The sequence below is a fragment of the Mus caroli genome, unplaced genomic scaffold (genome assembly GCF_978045245.1).
Source record: "Mus caroli unplaced genomic scaffold, Mus_caroli_1 scaffold_11, whole genome shotgun sequence".
Lineage (NCBI taxonomy): Eukaryota > Metazoa > Chordata > Mammalia > Rodentia > Muridae > Mus > Mus caroli.
In genome coordinates this window covers 51,126,456-51,145,483 of record NW_028227266.1, presented here as the reverse complement: position 1 = coordinate 51,145,483, position 19,028 = coordinate 51,126,456, and the positions used below count along the sequence as shown (strand labels likewise).

The 19,028-nt window shown below is 37.9% G+C and overlaps 1 protein-coding gene across 1 annotated transcript in view; it reads left to right on the top strand.

Moving 5' to 3' along the window:
* Ddx10 (DEAD-box helicase 10) overlaps positions 1 to 19,028 on the top strand; it is a 160,893-nt gene that overhangs the window by 124,971 nt on the left and 16,894 nt on the right. Inside the window, exon 17 of the mRNA XM_021171852.3 lies at positions 17,184 to 17,320. Within this exon, the coding sequence (XP_021027511.1) occupies positions 17,184 to 17,320 (137 nt within the window). The remainder of the gene's footprint in view (positions 1 to 17,183; positions 17,321 to 19,028) is intronic.

Here is a 19,028-nt window from a genome sequence, read left to right as displayed (position 1 = left end):
CAGAGAAAATGCTGTAATAGCAGAAGTGGCTCAGGGCTATACCAGCCCCCAAGTCTCTGAGGCACTTTGACTTGTCATGATCTTGTTGTTTAGCTTCCCATTGCTACCCTCTGCAATGAGGTAGGTATGTTTTATTGTTCTGTTAGAGGGATTGAAGGTTGGCATTCAGATTGGAGAGGCCAAATGAATTTCCAGATGGGACTTGCTTTCTTTATTTTCATATGTGTGATCTATATGTACTGGCTGGCCTCAGGCAACTGCCTTAGCATAACTGAAGTGTTATATGCTCTGGGTCATATAATGCTTTCAGCATTTTTTGGTCTCCATGTTTTGTGCATGGAGATAGCAGAGCCTATATTAAATATTAGATTGATGATTATAAGTCACAAATATCATAACAGTTTCTTAATGACAATACCAGAGCACAAGATAGTTTTGTTTTTGTAGTTGGGGAATCATACACTGCTTGAAGGTGGCCCCATACCTCAACTGGGGGCCCTGTCTATCTACTGGAAGTGGTCTCTTCAGGTTCCATCTCCCAACCAGCTGGCTGCCCCCCGCCCCTGCCCCGCCTTTTGTAATTATTCCATCTTCCATGGGAATGAAGCATCCTCACTTTGGCCTTCCTTCTTGTTAAGTACATACCATGCAGGTCCTTTTGGGTCTGGGTTACCTCACTAAGGATGATATTTCTAGTTTGATCCATTTGCCTGCAAAATTCATGATATATTCACTTTTAATAGCTGAGTAGTATTCCATTGTGTAAATGAACCACATTTTCTGTATCCATTCTTTGGTTGAGGGACATCTGGATTGTTTCCATCTTCTGGCTATTACAAATAGAGCTGATATGAAACAGTGGAACATGTGTCCTTGTGGTGTGGTGGAGCATCTTCTGGGTATATGCCCAGGAGTGTTAGCTGGGCCTTCAGGTAGAACTATTTCTTAGTTTCTAAGGAACTGCCAGTTTGATTTCTAGAGTGGTTGTACCAGCTTGCACTCCCACCAGCAATGGAGGAGTGTTCCTCTTTCTTCACATCCTCACCAGCACGTGCTGTTACTCGAGTTTTTGGTCTCAGCCACTCTGACTGTTGTTGTTGTTTGTCTCATGAGATCCCATTTCACTTCCATATTCCTATTTAGAGTCTACTTGAGCCTACGTGTTGAAACGTAACCCTTTTCTCTAGTACTTTCAGAGTATTTGGTCTTACGTTGTGATAATTTCCATTTAGAGACTTTTGTGAGGTAAAACAGACAAAGATCTAGTTTCATTGTTCTTCATGTTGATATCCAGATATCTCAACACCATTTTTTGAATATGCTGTCATTTCCCCAAAGTATATTATTTAACCTCTTTTCAGAAATTAGGTAGTTGAAGTTATGTAGACTTACATATGGGTCCTGTATTCTATTATACTAATCTATATGTCTGCTTTTGTGCCAGTCACGCTGTCTTTATTACTGTGGTTTAGTAATATATCTTGGAATTGAGTATATTTGTCTTATAATATTCTTTTTTTTTCTTTTTTCTTTTTTTTTTTTTTTGGTTTTTCGAGACAGGGTTTCTCTGTGTAGCCCTGGCTGTCCTGGAACTCACTCTGTAGACCAGGCTGGCCTCGAACTCAGAAATCCGCCTGCCTCTGCCTCCCCAGTGCTGGGATTAAAGGCGTGCGCCACCACGCCCGGCTTCTTCTTTTTTTTTTTTTCTTAAAAAAAAACCCCACAAAACAACACACTATTTAAAAATCTATGAATACTTACTCATTGATTCTGATTCAGTAAACGTTTTTATAACATGACCTTGCCTGACAATTCAAATATAAATGTGTTTGTTTTTTATACTAAGTTATAATCTGTAGAGGACTCGAGAAACCCACGATAACAATTGTGTAAGTCACAAGTAAATTAATATATTTACAAATGGGATACCATAAGGATACTGAGTGAACCAAAGAGTAAAAAACCCAAGAAAGAAAAGTGAGATATACATGCTGTACCTTAGGTGGGACATGTTAAAGTCTAGTTCTGACCTGGTAGATATGACAGTCTCCTCATTCCTTCAGACACGCATCTGCTTAGTCAGACTTCTTCCTGACTGTCTTTATGGTTGGGGACATTTCTACATGCAGTTTTCTTTCCATGTCTCTGTCTACTATTCAGTGTTCAAAGGTCATCTGACTCATGCCCTGCCTTTCATGAAGACACCCCACATACGCCATCTTCCCAGGATGCCTCCTGAGCTCTTCTGACTCATAGTAGTTACTGGATTGTAGGACATTGTATTCTTCACTACCCATTCCTTGTGGTGGCAGGAATTGCATTTTAGGCCAGCTCTGCTCTGAAATCAACTTTATGTACTTAGAGAAATGTTTTAATCTTAAAACCTGGTAAGATGGTATATTCCTTCATTCTTAATCCAGCAGCTCTCCTGCAGGCCTTCAAGGATGTTTCACTTTCCTCAACTCCTCACAGGAACTTACATAATTGAGATTAGACTATAGTCAGTGAGATCAGAATGGCCTGACAGATTGAAGTCTCTATGTGAAAAGAATCATGAAGGAATAATCTTTTTTTAATATCCAGAATCTTCTAGTATAGACTTTTTCAAGTTCCATATGGTTCAGTAGATAACTTAACCACTTTCTCAAGAAAATGTAGACTTCCAATTTTGTACTTTCCTACCTCAAAGTTTAGTGCTAGTCACTTCTCATCATGGCACCATATTCCTAATGTTATATTCCATATTATAGTTTGAGAACCTCAAGGAGTCTCAAAACACAACTATTAAAACATACTGTTCCGTAAAACTGACTATATAATCATTCAATGTTATAATAATTTATGCTTAGGATTATGGTGTTAGTCACTTGAATTTGGCATATAGCAGGTATGGAATTAGAAATGTCCCCAGTACTTGATGTACTCTCTAGGCAGAGAGAAGAGTGACCAGGACAATTTAAAAACAAAACCAAAAACAAACCAACCAACTAGCCAAACTATCCTAAAACCTTGTAAAATGTGCAAACATGAATTTCTCACATACCCAGAAGCAGTTGTATATGTATTGCAAATTTAAACATATATATGTTTTAGAACTAGAAAATTCATACATTTTAATTAAATTAAAAATATTTTTTAGACAATATATTTTGATCATATTCTTCCTCTCTCCCATACGCTTCCCAAATTCTACCTACCTCTTTACCCACACAAGTTCACCCCCCCAAAAAAAAAAAAAACCCTGAATAATGAAAATCAACCGACCAACGAACAATAGCAACAAATCCACTAAGACCAAAAACCAACCAACCAACCCACCTACCCACCTACCAAACATTGAGTCCATTTTGTGTTGTCAGCTGCTGCCAGCCATGGGGCCTGCCTGGAGCAGGCTTCCTATACCCAGTGATACTCCATTGGAGGTAATGGATTTTCCTTTCCCGGCAGTATCAATTACAGATAGCTTCTTGAATTAGGGGTGAGCCTTTGTGTTCACTTCTCCTTTTGTGTGTTCTGTTTGAGTTCATATGTGTATCAGCCCTATTACTTGTGAAAGATAGAAGATCTGTTTCCTTGGAGTCATCTACCATCTTTGGCTCTGACGGTTTTTCTGCTTTCTTTTTCTAAATAAATCCCCAAGCCTTGAGGGGAAGGGTTTGATAGAGACATTCCATTTAGGACTGGATACTCCAAAGTTTCTCACTCTGTACTCTTGGCAACGCTGTTCAGTTAACTCTATGTTAATTACTGTCTACCACAAGAGACTTTTCTGATAAGGTTTGAGTACTGATATGGCACTATATCACTAGAAGTCATTTTGTTGCCATGTTCCTTTAGCAGAATAATAGTAGTAGGTTTTTTTGTTTGTTTTTTGCTAGGACCCATGACCTGTCTAGTCTCAGGTTCTTGGCTACTTTAGTAGTGTCAGATATGGGATCCATTTTATACCCAGCGTGGGCCTGAAACTCATTTGTAAAGTTACTGATTACCCCTCTAGCCTTTGCAGCACTGTTGCACTAGTATATTTGCAGGTAGGTCACTGTTGCAGGTCAAAGGGTTTTTAATTGGGTGATACTGATTACTTTTCTGGTAGCATGCAAAGTACCTCTCTATGCCACGAAGACTGTCAGTGGGGTGAAGCTTCTAGTTGGGCTTCAGCTTAATTTCTTAGGTTTGATGGTATAGGTAAGTGGTGTCTTCAGCTTACCATCAAACTGTGGAGAATGACCAGTATAAGATATCTAATTGGGGCACTGTCTCCTCCACTATGTGGTGACTCTATTTAAATTCCTTTTTTTAAAAAATATACATATATATATTAGGAAGCTTTACAGTAGTAGGTTCCCTTTAGCTTTTCAAAACGTCCTTAGAATTAGTTGTCCCATCCCATATTCTGTCCTTTTCTTGCCCTCCTATCATCTTCCTGGTTTCATCTTATTTAGTTTTTCCTTTATCACTTTTTAACACTATATTCCATTTCCTCGTTCTTGGAAGATTTCTTCCTCTCATATGGCCTCCAATTAACCTCTGTGGTTATTCTGATTGAAAACACATATCATAATAGTTCTTGTCATTATATATTATTTCTGTTTTTCTTTCTGTGGCTGTGATAAAATGCAGAAGGAAAACAACTCGGGGAGGAAGTGGTTCCTTGGCTCAAGCCTATCATCAAGGGAAGCCAAGGCAGGAAACTCAGAGCAGTAACCTGAAAAAATTAATGAAAGGTAAAAGACTTCATGTGCCAGGTATGGTGGCTCATGCTCTGGAGAGGCAGAGGCAGGAGGATCTCTGAGTTTAAGGCCAGTATGGTTTGAGAGAGAGAGAGAGAGAGAGAGAGAGAGAGAGAGAGAGAGAGAGAGAGAGAGACCTTATACAAATATATACAGTGGGTAAGTTAGTTATGATTTTCAGATATGCCCTTCAGAGTGTGTTTCTCCTGTGTGAGCAAAACACGTTTGTTTATTTGTTGTTATTATTTTATTTTGTCTTGTTCGATGGAAAATTATCTTTATTTTATCCCTACTAGACCTGTTCATAAAAGATCTATGGAAAAATGTAAAATGAAGGATAGGAAAACTTAGCACTTGGTCATCATTATACAAATGAATTTCATCAAATCCTAATTACCTGGTATTAAAATTAGAAACTGGGTTAATTGATTTTTTGGTTAAAAAAAGATACTCTAAGTGTGAACATGTTTTAATGATAGTTGTAACGAGCAGTTTTATAATGAACAACAAAACTGAAAGTTAGAAAATGACACAATGGTATGTTTTAAAGTATTTGTATTACATTTGTGTGTGCATATTTATGGATGAGTGTAGATCTTTGTACAGGTGTGCACAGTGTGCAGAACCTGAGGTTGACACTGGGTATCTTCCTATTTCACTCTCCATCTTAGTTTTTGAGTTATAACCATAGAGGTTAGGTAGCTAGTAAGTTTTTAATGTGCTGATTGGCTAGTGTGACTGTCCCTGCCTGTGTAATTGCAGGTGCACTGTCATGGCTGGCTTTTATGAGTACTGGAGATCCAACTTAGGCCCTTGCTTTACTGAGTCTCCTGTTGTTGACTTTAAGGTAAAGACAGGAATTTGGTACTAACTGAAAATCACATCTGTTCTGGGTGTGCAGCACTTACGGTGAAGAATCTAGTAGAATTTTAAATGTCTATTTATTACATTCTTAAATGAGACTTATCAGTCTTTTTCCAATTACAAGTCATTGGTTATCAGACTAAAGATCATGGGATTTTCTGAGTTTAATGTTATTCAGATCAATTAAATTTGAAAATTTCAGCCTGAAATGAATAGTGGAAGAGATTTAGTAAAGCACTAAGACTGAATAGCAAAGTTAATAGGATTCCGAATGCAAAATATCTTAGAAAATGTTGTTTTGTTCATGTAGGCATATTTTATACAATGTTTTTTCTAGTAAAGGCAACTGTAATATTTTAGTAAAATAGTTGTGAAATTTGAAAGGAAGTTTAATTTTCTCTAAAATGTGGAATGATTTGTCCCTTTTGTTTTTTAGGATTTACTTATTTTTATTTTGTATGTATGTGTATTGTACCGTGTGCATGTGTGATGCATGAGGAGGTCAGAAGAGAGCGTTTAATCCCCTGATTCTGCAGTTGCATATGGTTATGGGTCACTATGCTGGTGCTGGGAACTGAATCTGGGTTCTCTCTCAGTTCCTAACCACTGAACCATCTCTCTAGTATCTCCCTCCCCACATTACTTTTTATTTGAAACCTCTTACTTACCCTAGATAGAAATCTTGTTGAAAAATTCGATTTAGAGTTGTAATTTATATTTTTTCAATTTTTTACTTTTTTGTTTGTTGTTTTTTCATTTTTTATTGGAGAATTTATTTATTAACATTTCAAATGTTATTCTCCTTTCCCGTTTTCCCCTCCAGAAACCCCGTCCCATCCCCCCTCCCCCTGCTTCTATGAGGGTGCTCCTCCACCCACCCACCTATTCCCACTTCCCGCCCTGGCATTTCCCTACACTGGGGCATCAAGCCTTCCTAGGACCAAGGGCCTCTTCTTCCATTGATGCCCAGAAAGGCCATCCTCTGCTACTTATGTGACTGGAGCCATGTGGTGGTTTGGTCCCTGGGAGCTCTGGGGGAAGGGGGGGGGAAGGGTTTGGTTGATTGATACTGTTGTTCTTCCTATGGGGTTGCAAACCCCTTTACCTCCTTCAGTCCTCCCTCTAACTTCTCCATTGGGAACTCCATGCTCAGTCTGATGGTTGGCTATGAGATCCTCCTCTGTATTTGTCAGGCTCTGGCAGAGCCTCTCAGGAGACAGCTTTGTCAGGCTCCTGTCAGCAAGCACTTCTTGGCATCCAAAACAGTGTCTGGGTTTGGCAACTGTATATGGGATGGATCCCCAGGTCGGGCAGTCTCTGGATGGTCTTTCCTTCAGTTTCTGTTCAACATTTTATCTTTGTATTTCCTCCAGTGAGTATTCTCTCCCCCATTTTAAGATAAGTGTATCCACACTTTGGTCTTCCTTCTTCATGTGGTTTGTGAATTGTATCTTGGGTATTCAGAGCTTTTGGGCTAAAATCCACTTACCAGTGAGTGCATACCATGTGTGTTCTTTTGTGACTGGGTTACCTCATTCAGGATGATATTTCTAGTTCCATCCATTTGCCTAAGAATTTCATGAAGTTGTTTTTAATAGCTGAGTAGTACTCCATTGTGTAAATGTACTACATTTTCTGTATCCATTCCTCTGTTGAAGGACATCTAGGTTGTTTCCAACTTCTGGCTATTATAAATAAGGCTGCTATGAACATAGTGGAGCATGTGTCCTTCTTCCATGTTGGAGCATCTTCTGGGTAGATGCCCAGGAATGGTATAGCTGGGCCCTCAGGTACTATGTCCAATTTTCTGAAGAACCGCTAGACTGATTTTTCAGAGTGGTTGTATCAATCTGCAGTTCCAACAGTGGAGAAATGTTCCTCTTTCTCCACATCCTCGCCAGCATCTGCTGTCACCTGAGTTTTTGATCTTAGCCATTTTGACTAGTATGAGGTGGAATCTCAAGGTTGTTTTGATTTGTATTTCTCTGATGACTAAAGATGTTGACCATTTCTTCAGGTGCTCTCGGACATTCGATATTCCTCAGTTAAGAATTCTTTGTTTAGTTCTGTACCCCATTTTTAATAGGGTTATTTGATTTTCTGGAGTCTACCTTCTTGAGTTCTTAATATAATTAATATTGGATATTAGCCCTCTATCAAATATAGGATTGGTAAAGATCTTTTCCCAATCTGTTGGTTGCCGTTTTGCCCTATTGACAGTGTCCTTTGCCTTAGAGAAGCTTTGCAATTTTATGAGGTTCCATTTGTTGACTGTTGATCTTAGAGCATAAGCCATTGGTGTTCTGTTCAGGAAAATTTCCCTGTGCCCTTGTGTTCGAGGTGCTTCCCCACTTTCTCTTCTATTAGTTTCAGTGTATCTGGTTTTATGTGGAACTCCTTGATCCACTTGAAGCTTTGTACAAGGAGATAAGAATGGATCGATTTGCATTCTTCTACATGCTGACAGCCAGTTGAACCAGCACCATTTGTTGAAAATGCTGTCTTTTTCTCACTGGATGGTTTTAGCTCCTTTGTCAAAGATCAAGTGACCATGGGAGTGTGGGTTCATTTCTGGGTCTTCAATTCTATTCCATTGATCTACCTGTCTCTGTACCAATACCATTGCAGTTTTTATCAGTGTTGCTCTGTAGTACAGCTGGACTCCAGGGATGGTGATTCCTTTAGAAGTTCTTTTATTGTTGAGAATAGTTTTCGCTATCCTGGATTTTTTTGTTCCAAATGAATTTGAGAATTGCTCTTTCTATCTCTGTGAAAAATTGAGTTGAAATTTTGAAGGGGATTGCATTGAATCCGTAGATTGCTTTTGGCAAGATGGCCTTTTTTTACTATATTAATCCTGCCAATCCATGTGCATGGGAGATCTTTTCATTTTCTGAGATCTTTTATTTCTTTCTTTAGAGACTTGAAGTTCTTGTCATACAGATCTTTCACTTGTTTGGTTAGAGTCACATCAAGGTATTTTATATTATTTGTGACTATTGTGAAGGGTTTCTGTCTTAGTTAGGGTTTTACTGCTGTGAACAGACACCATGACCAAGGCAAATCTTCTTAAAAACATTTAATTGGGACTGGCTTACAGGTTCACAGGTTCAGTTCATCATCATCAAGGTGGGAGCATGGCAGCATCTAGGCAGTCATGGGGCAGGCAGCACTGAGAGTTCTAAGTCTTCATCCAAAGGCTGCTAGTAGAAGACTGACTTCCAGGCAACCACGGTGAGGCTCTTAAGCCCACACCCAAAGTGACGGTCACACCTATTTCAACAAGACCATACCTCCAAATGATGCCACTCCCTGGTCCAAGAATGTACAACCATCACATTCCACTCCCTGATCCCCAGTAGGCTTGTTCAAACGCATGAGTCTATGGGGGCTATACCTAAACATAACATAATTAAAAAGTACATTTATTCCAACTTCCAAAGTCCCCCCAGTCTATAGAAGTCTCAACAAAGTTAAAAGTCCACAAGTTCAAAGTTTCTTCTGAGATTCATCCAATCACTAACTGTAATCTCCAAGACAAGACAGAAAACCAGCTGAGCAAATTGCAAAAATCTCCATGTCTGATGTCAAAGTGTTTTTCAGATCTCCACTTCTTTTTCATTTTCGTTGACTGCAACAAATTTCTTTTTCCTGGGATGGTTCCATTCCCTATTAGCAGCTTTCCTCAGCAGGTATCCCATGGCTTTGGCATCTTTAACATCTTTAGGTCTCCAAGGCAAGTTCAATGTTACAACTTCTTGTTTCAATGTCTGGGATCCACACGTGATCTTCTGGGCTCCTCCAAGGGCTTGGGTCACTTCTCCAGCTCTGTCCTTTGTAGCACACGCCCTGTCTTCTAGGCTACCCATACTTCACTGCTGCTGCTGTTCTTGGTGGTCATCTCATGGTATTGACATCTCCAAAACACTGCGGTCTTCCGCTGTAACTAGACTTCACCAACAGCCTCTCATAGGCTCTTTTCATGGTGCCAAGCCTCAACTCCTTTGCATGATCCCTTCAGTCCTGGGCCATCAATTGCAACTGAGGCTTCACCAATGGCCTTCCATTCCCTCTCACAGTGCCGAGCCTCAGCTGTTCATGCCTTCAAAACTTGGGTGACTCTTACACATTACCAAGTCCTGCTGCAGTATAAGGTATAACCTTGGCTATCTCTGGAACACAGCCTCTGTGCTCTCAGAAAACACTTCGAGAAGATTTCATTTCAATGATGCTGGTCTCTTCTTAATCACTAATTTCTTAGCTCTAGCTAACCAGCATCAAAGTTTCAGTAACACAAAGTTTTGATACCAAATTCATTCTATGAAGCCACAATTATGCTTATAGCTAAACCACACAGAGACCCAATAAAGAAGGAGAACTTCAGACCAATTTCCCTTATGAATATTGATGCAAAAATACTCAATAAAATTCTCTCAAACTGAATTCACTAACAGATCAAAACGATCATCCATCTCGATCAAGTAGGCTTCATCCCAGGGATGCAGGGATGATTCAATATACAGAAATCCACCAACGTAATCCACTATATAAACAAACTCAAAGGAAAAAAATACCACATGATCATCTCATTAGCTGCTGAGAAAGTATTTGACAAAAAATAAACACCCCTTCATGGTAAAAGTCTTAGAAAGATCAGGTATTCAAGACCCATACCTAAACATAATAAAAATAATAGATAGAAAACCTGTAGTTTATTTATTTATTTATTTATTTATTTATTTTTTAATTAGGTATTTTCTTCATTTACATTTCAAATGCTATTCCAAAAGTCCCCCAGACCCCCTCCCTAACTCCCCTACTCACCCACTCCTACTTCTTGGCCCTGGCGTTCCCCCGTACTGAAGCATATAAAGTTTGCAAGACCAAGGGGCCTCTCTTCCCAATGATGGCTGACTAGGCCATCTTCTGATACATATGCAGCTAGAGACACGAGCTCCGGGGGGTACTGGTTAGTTCATATTGTTGTTCCACCTATGGGGTTGCAGACCCCTTTAGCTCCTTGGGTACTTTCTCTAGCTCCTCCATTGGGGGCCCTGTGATCCATCCAATAGCTGATTGCGAGCATCCACTTCTGTGTTTGCCAGGCCCTGGCATAGCCTCACAAGAGACAACTATATCATGGTCCATTCAGCTGGTGTATGCAATGGTGTCAGCGTTTGGAGGCTGATATTCTAGGGTCTATTTTACTTTTTTTTTTTTAAACACTTTTAAAATTAGGTGACAAATGAAACTTTAGACAACTTGTAATTTAAGTTTAACCAGAACTGAAATAGTTACTTTAATTAACAGAAGGTACCAGTGGTCTAATTAAAGTATGTATACTGGGGTTAATTTTACAAAGCACCAGATATTAGCTCTGTTTTGAAATGTATACAAGCACTCTTAGCCACTGCAGTACGGTTTTGGAACTTTTCCATGGTACAAAACCCAATCTTTAAATGAATAACTTCTATTTCATGTATGCACATGACTTATTTTCCTGTATTATTTAGTTATGTTCAGATCTCTTTGGAATATAAACATGATGAAAGCTTACTAGTTTTATCATACAAAATTATTTCTTTGCAACAGATAATTAATATTCACTATTTTTGTTGTGTTATAAGGAGGTTGAAACCAAATTTAGCTTCAGAGCAAATATATATCTTTGTTGAGATTTCTTTTGATCAGATCTAAATAATAAGGCATGCTGACTCATTATTGTTTTCACCGGAAATATTTCAAGGGATTACAGTTTTCACTCCAACTCCATTAGTTCTGGTTAACAACACAAAGAAGATCAAAGTCTTATTCTAATAGAGTAGACACTCAGTCGTGAACTAAGTGCGATGCTTCTGTTCTACCTGTCCTCTTTTCAGCCTTATAAAACTATAGATCAAATGTTAGCCTGCCGTCCAGAGTACCATCTCCTTTCCTTCCTGGGTGATGTAATACTTTTGTGGCCTGAAATAAACCTTTTGTACCCAAAAGACAGTTACCTCAGTTTTTGTTTAGCTGCAGATCACCATTTACTGAGCATGACTAGAATGTTTTTAGATATCATATCATCTAAATTTAATGATCCAGAGAAGTGATTCAGAGCACTAATGTACACGTTAATTGAAAACGACTTGAGGTAGGTCTGAAGAGAAAATAAGCAGCTTGCAGCTCTTTTGGAGAATTTGTTTTCAGTTCTCACATAAGGTAGCTCAGAATCACTTATAATTGCAGCTCCAGGGGACTTAACATTTTTTTTTTTGTCCTACATGGGCACATAGGTACCTCTCACTCCTTTACAGGCATAAACACATACACATAAACACAAAATCTTTTAAAAAAAAACCACACACACCCAAAACCAACCAACCAAAACAAACAAACAAACAAACAAAAACAAAAAACCCAAAACAGAGTGAAAGTGGCTTGCATAGATCTATTTGACTATGACCTTTTTTTTTAAATCATAAAGCCATATGCATAAAAAGTAAGTACTAAGAATGATGGCTATAGAGCAATTCTTGTTAGTTATTTATTTTTAAATGTATAGATGTTGTCCACACCTAAATTTATTTAAAAGATAAAACATATTAACAGTTGTATGGTGAATCAAACCTCAAGAATCAGTCTAGTCCCTTGATGATATTTTTCTTGTGTATTTCAGCTTTTGTATGTCCCCAGGGAGGGTTTGGTTGAAGTGTATTCCTTGTGGTGTGTTGCTGTAAGTACATACCACACAGTACACTGATTCATATGTAAATGCATGCTTATCTATTTAGCCACCAGACTTGCTTATTTAAACACTAAGATACATAGATTTTGAAGTTACCATCTCGTACTAGAGTATAAAGTGGAGTTGGGTTTATTGCAGCAGCACCATAGTCTTTACTAGAATTATCAACAAGTTCTCTTTAAATCTTATGTTATAACTGATGTATAGGAAAAGACATCCGAGCCAGGTGGTGGTGTAATATGTGGTTGCTTGTTTGAGGATAGATAATATTTGAATCCCTATCCTTGCCAAATATGCAGCAGTCATATAATCTTATCACGAGAATGGTGTCATCTGACCTTGGCTGGAAGACTTATAAAGACTAAAGTTCTTAGTTTTAGTTTTCCTAGTAACTTGCTCTACAACCTATAGGAATGTGTTTTACCCTGCCTTCCTAAGACCTGCATGTATTTCCTTACTTGTGTGCGTGGTTAAAATCTGTAAAATACGGGTTTTAGTTAGGTATTTTTGTGTGCATTTAGTAAAAGTACATAAAACTTAACCAGTATTTAGCAGACAGCATGGTAGTTTTAACTGTTGTTAGACAACAGATCCTTTTCATCTTGCAGAACTGTACCCTAGATCCACTGACCATATCCTTCACCCCCATATTCCGCCCTCTGGCATTACGGTTTGGATGTAATGTCCTCCAAATGCTCATGAGTTGTAAACCCCACAGTCGCAGTGTTAGGAAGTGGCCTTTAGGGAAGTAATTGAACATTGGTTTTTAATTTCATGACTGGATTAATCCATTGAGTGTGCATAATTTGATGAACTATTGGGAGATGATGAAAACTTACAAACTTGGATTACAGAAATTTGGAGAGGATCAAAATAATGCAAACTGCAACAGAATATTCAGCTTCCTTGCAGGATGTTCTTAAATAATCTGTATGACAGCACTCTATATTAACAGTATACACAGATAATGTTCAGTTCAGAAGAACAAAAGGTAAAAGTCTCTAACCAAGAATATATTGAAGATTGTTGGGCATACAAAGATATGATCCACAAGAGTTTTTTTTTTTAACACTGCAGACAGAAACATAAATCCAGATTTTTCTATGTAAGAATAGGTGTTGGAGACAAGTGTTCAAATTGTGGCATGTTTGTAAGATGTCTTCACAGTATTTCCTATAAGGATTTGTATTTATTTTTTGATCTGATATATACAACTATGTTTTAAGCTTATTGATTCTCTTAAAGTAAATTTTGTACCTCTTTAGTCACTTTGGGATGGTAAATTAAAACTATATAGTGGTATTTTAAAATCAATTTTTTAAACAACTGTTGAGATTGGAAGTCCAATATTAAGGTGCTAGAACATTGAGTGTCTATTGTTGATCTAGTTATTGCTCTGAATATAGTTGGCCTTTTGATATAATTTTACATGGAAGTGAGAGAGTAGGAGTGAGATCAAATAGGCAGACAGAGAGGGAGAAGGACCATAATATAGCAAGGTAATAAAGATACTGAACTTCAAAGATGCCTGTCTTCTTCTTCATTCTTCCAACTGAGACAAAAACCTAGCAAATTAAAACAAAAGCCTGGTAGACTTTTTGTCAAGCTGACAGGATTGCTCTGCTAATGGACTACCCAAGCTTAGGGATGACAGTTAAGGGTATGTTTGCCAGAGTTGTGAGCCTGTCAAATTGATGAACTCTAATTCAGGGGTGGAAGGCAGAAGATCCTTAAAAGCCCCAGTTGTCAAGGAGAGTCCTGGAGTTTGAGCTCCTGATACTTGAGCTGCTTTGTAGAAGATCTTTGTGTGTGTGTGTGTGTGTGTGTGTGTGTGTGTTGGCCTTGGCAGTGCATGCTTCCTCACACTTCATAAAAGCCTTTCTTCGTGGGCTATTTTGTCTGCTGCATCTCAGAGTTTCCCTGCTACTGCCTGTTGTGATTTAGATTTTCCCCTCCTTTTAGTTTGTTAATGAGCAGAGAAAATGAATCTGATCTAGATCCTTAAATGGTAACAGAGAAAGAGCTTGCTAGTTCTCAGGTCTTTGGTTTGGTTTGGTTGGTTTTGGGAGACAGGATTTCTGTGTGTAGCTTTGCCTACACTGGAGCTTACTCTGTAGACCAAGCTGGCCTCACCTCACAGACATCCACCTGTCTCTGCCTCTTGAGTGCTGGCATTTAAGGCATGCACTCCCACTGTGCTCCTGTTTTCTCCTCTTAAAAGTGTTTTACAAGTACTGACGTCATCCTCAAATTTTGTATTCTTCAGTGACCTTCTTTGTTGCATTTCTGTTGTACCAATTTAATCACTTCCCTGATACAATACTTCAGTGCGTTCCCTCAGAGAGCTTCTGCTAACACAGTGACATTTTGCAATTAGTTGTGAGTTGCTAGATGCACAAGAGTATACTTGTGTTGTCTCTAATGAAAATGAGTCTAAAAGGAAATACAGTGATGGTATTATATTTACAAACTGTCTTTTAAACAATTTATGAAATCACAAAAAGACAGAACAGCTAGCATATACATTTTCTTTGTCATTATGAGCAGAGAGAGTTTACATCCTAGTTAAAACTTCCTAGAAATTTAGGAGTTACTTTTGTAGCATCTTTGTTTTTATGGTAAAAATGGTGTTTTAAAATAAAAGCATTGTATGAGCAGCTTACCTTTTCGTAATACAGGTGTTACACATTTTGTTGTTTTATATTTCTAATCCTCCTAAGAAGACTAAGAAAGGATTAGTTTTAAAATTTTTTTATTCTAATTTTTCTAAATTGATAGTAGTGAGAAATTGTATTTCTGAAAAGAATTGCACCTTGAATTCATTTGTCATTGTCATAAATGGAGTGTAGTACAGAACAGGCAGTATGGTGGGTATGATCTGACTGGCCAGAAAATAGTAAGACCTAAGTATTGATTATTACAAATCTAAATAATACCTGTTTGACAGTAAAATTTTATTCTGAATTACCATTTTCTTATAAATATTTACATTGGAATATCAAGTGAGGTCTTATTACCACAGCTCACCTACTAATATATTCCTGTTTTATTAAATTAAGATAATTAATGCTAAAAAGCCATACTAAATGATAGATGTTATGTAGTTGAACAAAGTAACTTATTTGAATTGTTAAGATTATAGATAAGTCTCAAAGCCAAAAGAACAGCTAGAAATTAGAGAAACCTCCAGAAGCCAGTTGAGGAGGTAGGACCAACTGCCTAAATATTTGGTCAAGTTCCACATTTTACAGACTCAGGCGACCCTTAGAAAATTTTGCTTTAAAAGCACTACTTAGAAGCTTGAGAACAAAACAGATAAGCATCTACATACATACCATTGATTAATTCATATTTAGTATAAATTCAGCTATTCATAGAAAATGGGACAAAATCTAGTTTCTGTAGTATGTTCTTTGCAGAACCCTATAAAAGTATCAGATGTATAATTAATATCAGATATGCATTCAATTCATAAATAAGAAAAGGCAATCAGTAGAAACTGCCTCTTAGCCATCTTGAAATTAAGCATAGACTTAAAGAAATAAAGAAAAAGGTGTTCATCAAAATAAAGAAAAGTGGGATACTGTTGAGTAATCCCCACAGACCAATGCTAACTGTATAAAAACCATGAAAGAAAACAACAACAACAACCAGGACAGCCTAGAACTAAATGTGTAATTACTCATTTATATTTGCTAGAGAGCTTGTAGCATGTTATCAGGAGAAAAGGATCGGTCACCTGAAGATCTCATACAAATAAGCCTATTCAAAATTAGAATGAAAAATGAAGAAAAATGAATAGAGCTTAGGAGACTCCTGAAGAAGTCCAGTACACATTTATGCATAATCCTATTTGTACAGGTGAGAAAGTAGCTTAAATATATGTAAAGAAATAATGGCCAAAAAAACTTAAGAAATTTAGTGAATGAATTAGTTTATTCGTTATCAGCCTTAATCATTTGAATAAAAAAATCATTAGGTTTGTCATACTTGGTCTAAAAAGATTTATAAAGATGTTAAGTGAAGGAAGCTTATTAGGCTTTCAACTTTGAATCCTATTTACATGTATTTTTTTAAAATTCATGTAGCAGCATTTGTGTCTAAATATCAGGTGACCAAACTAATGTTTCAAAAACCAACTTGATGCAAGTGATGCGGTCCCTTGAGTGTGTAGTTGCTCACTCTTCATGATTTAGTCCTTGCCCACTCTGCTCTCAGGAGACTCAGAGTGCTACTTTTCCTTTCCTTTGTTCTTTGCTTCCCCAAGGCTCCTAGTCACATTATTTCTACACTTACATTCCAGTGATGTAAAGACACTTCTTACAGATCTAATTGTATTTTTAAATTTAGACATTTGTTATAAAAATCAGACAAATATTTCTCATTACTGGTTTTTGATACTTTCAACTAATACTTTTGGTAGTTTTGAACTCTCTGTCTCTTTGTCTCTCTGTCTCTCCCTCTCTCTCTGTCTCTCTGTCTCTGTGTGTATGTGTGTGTGTGTGTGTGTGTGTGTGTGTGTGTGTAAGAGAATTAGACATTGTGCTTTTTGATAATTAAGTTACATGGAAAAAGTAAAACTGATAACTTCTTGTAAGTTAAAGGAACTCAATAGAGTTATACTTTCTGGATTATATTTATTGTAATTTTGAAATAATACAGATTTTCTTTGTCTTTAGAAATGTTGAAATTCTAAGTCTTGTTTCCAGGCCTTTATAATGAATTCTTCTAATTTGGGACTATCAGAGGAGTATTTGAACCTGTACTGAAACTTGACTATTGTCAGCTAACCTTTTATGTCGTGATTCTCCCATTATCAGTTGACTTTTTACATCATGATTCTCCTTGTGTTTTCTTAGGCCAGAGATGAAGAGGACGCCTTTCTGGACTGGAGTGATGAAGATGATGGTGGGTTTGATCCAAGTACCCTTCCAGATCCTGATAAGCACAGAAGTTCTGAAGAATCGGAGAGCGAAGATACAAACCATAAGATGAGGTATGTTCTTACCCTTAGTCTCATTAAGTATGAATTTCACACATAGACCCTTTCTATTTTAATGAGTCCAGTGATGACTGAACTATTACTTCAAGAGATTTATTTTTTCCTTTAATGCCCTATAAACTCCAACTTTTACTTGTTTTGCCTGCATCTCATACTCTTCTGATCATTTTAAGGACTTGGGTTAATTTTATTTTTATAATTCCTGTTATCATAAATAACTATGATACATGAGTTCTGTTTTCTCATTTTTCCCCCTTTTTCTTCTCCCTCATTCTTAATCCTTTATACCTGAATATATAAATTACAGTAAGTATGAGCAGGCAAGGTTTTATTGATATCAATGGATTTTGATGAGAATGCTACTAAAAATTATCTCTGACTACCAGATTCTGGTGGTGCATTCCTGAAGTTCCACCACTTAGGAGGCTGAGAAAGGAAAGTCACCATAAGTTAAAGACCATCGAGGGCTGCACAAGTGACTTCTAAGGCAACACATAAAGTGAAACCTTGCTTTAGAAAACAAAAAAACTGGACTAGTGAGATAGAGCAGATAAAGGTACAGGCAGTCATACACGGGAGAACTCGATACCCGACTCCAGTAAGTTGTCCTCTGACCTTGACTACAGTAAAATCTTCTGACTTCTTACTGCACACTTTGGAGAACAATCTACAATGTTATTTCTGACACTCTTCTTTAAGGCAGCCCAATGAAGATCCCAATAGGGGGAGTTCAAAGCAGAGCAAAGCACCCCTTGGGCTGTATAAAAGAACAAATAGCAACAGACAGTAATAGCATCACCAAGTCTGACCCTCACAATGTCCAGCAGAAACAGTTGACTGGGGAAATTTAAGCAGTCAGCTGGAATTCCCAGTTGTCCTCTCTCTCTGTGGATGAGCTTCTTTGTCTACTGCAGGGATTTTTGTATCATAGTTATAAACACTACTAGCCTCTGTTGGAAATTGTTCATCTTCTACCTGTTCTCAAGGGCACAATAGTTTTTCTCTCGAGTCTTTCCTGTCACAGAGTTCTGGTTTGGGGTACCCATCACCAGACAAGGGGTGTTGGAGGACTCCTGACAGAAACATGCTTGGGTCTGAAGTGAGGGGACCAGATTACTTCCAGCGTCTCAATAATCTCAGACTGTACCGGACAGTTTTCCAGTATAATGTATGTTACAGATCTCTACATGTGGACACATCCTCTATAACCCCTATACAAATATATGAATGAATGGGTATGTAAATAAATGTATTTTTTTAAAAATCAAAAGTTTCTGAAATTTAAAAGAGGAAGTTACACTTTTCTTTCGTGTAATGATTAAGAACATTCAAGCCACGCTATTGCAGGCTACTGTCTGGCTACTCTCTAACTGCCACAGTTTTCCTGCCCCCAGGGCAGACCCCATATGGCAGTCCACCAAACTTCCTGTGGTTCACTTGCCGCTGAACTACTGTACCCAGTCACCCATGGCTAGCTGCTGCCACACTGATCAGCAATTCCACATTTCCGTGGCTCGCTGGGGGCCCACTCTCGCCAACCCACTCAGCTGCAGTTACCTTCACCTGGAGCTCAATTGAGTTGCAGCGAAATGGAAAACACCACACAATCATAGTTTAGAATCAACAGATAACACAATCGCTGGGTGAGGAATCTATCATTCTAAATTCACCAACTATTCTATGTTAGAAATCTTCCAGTGGC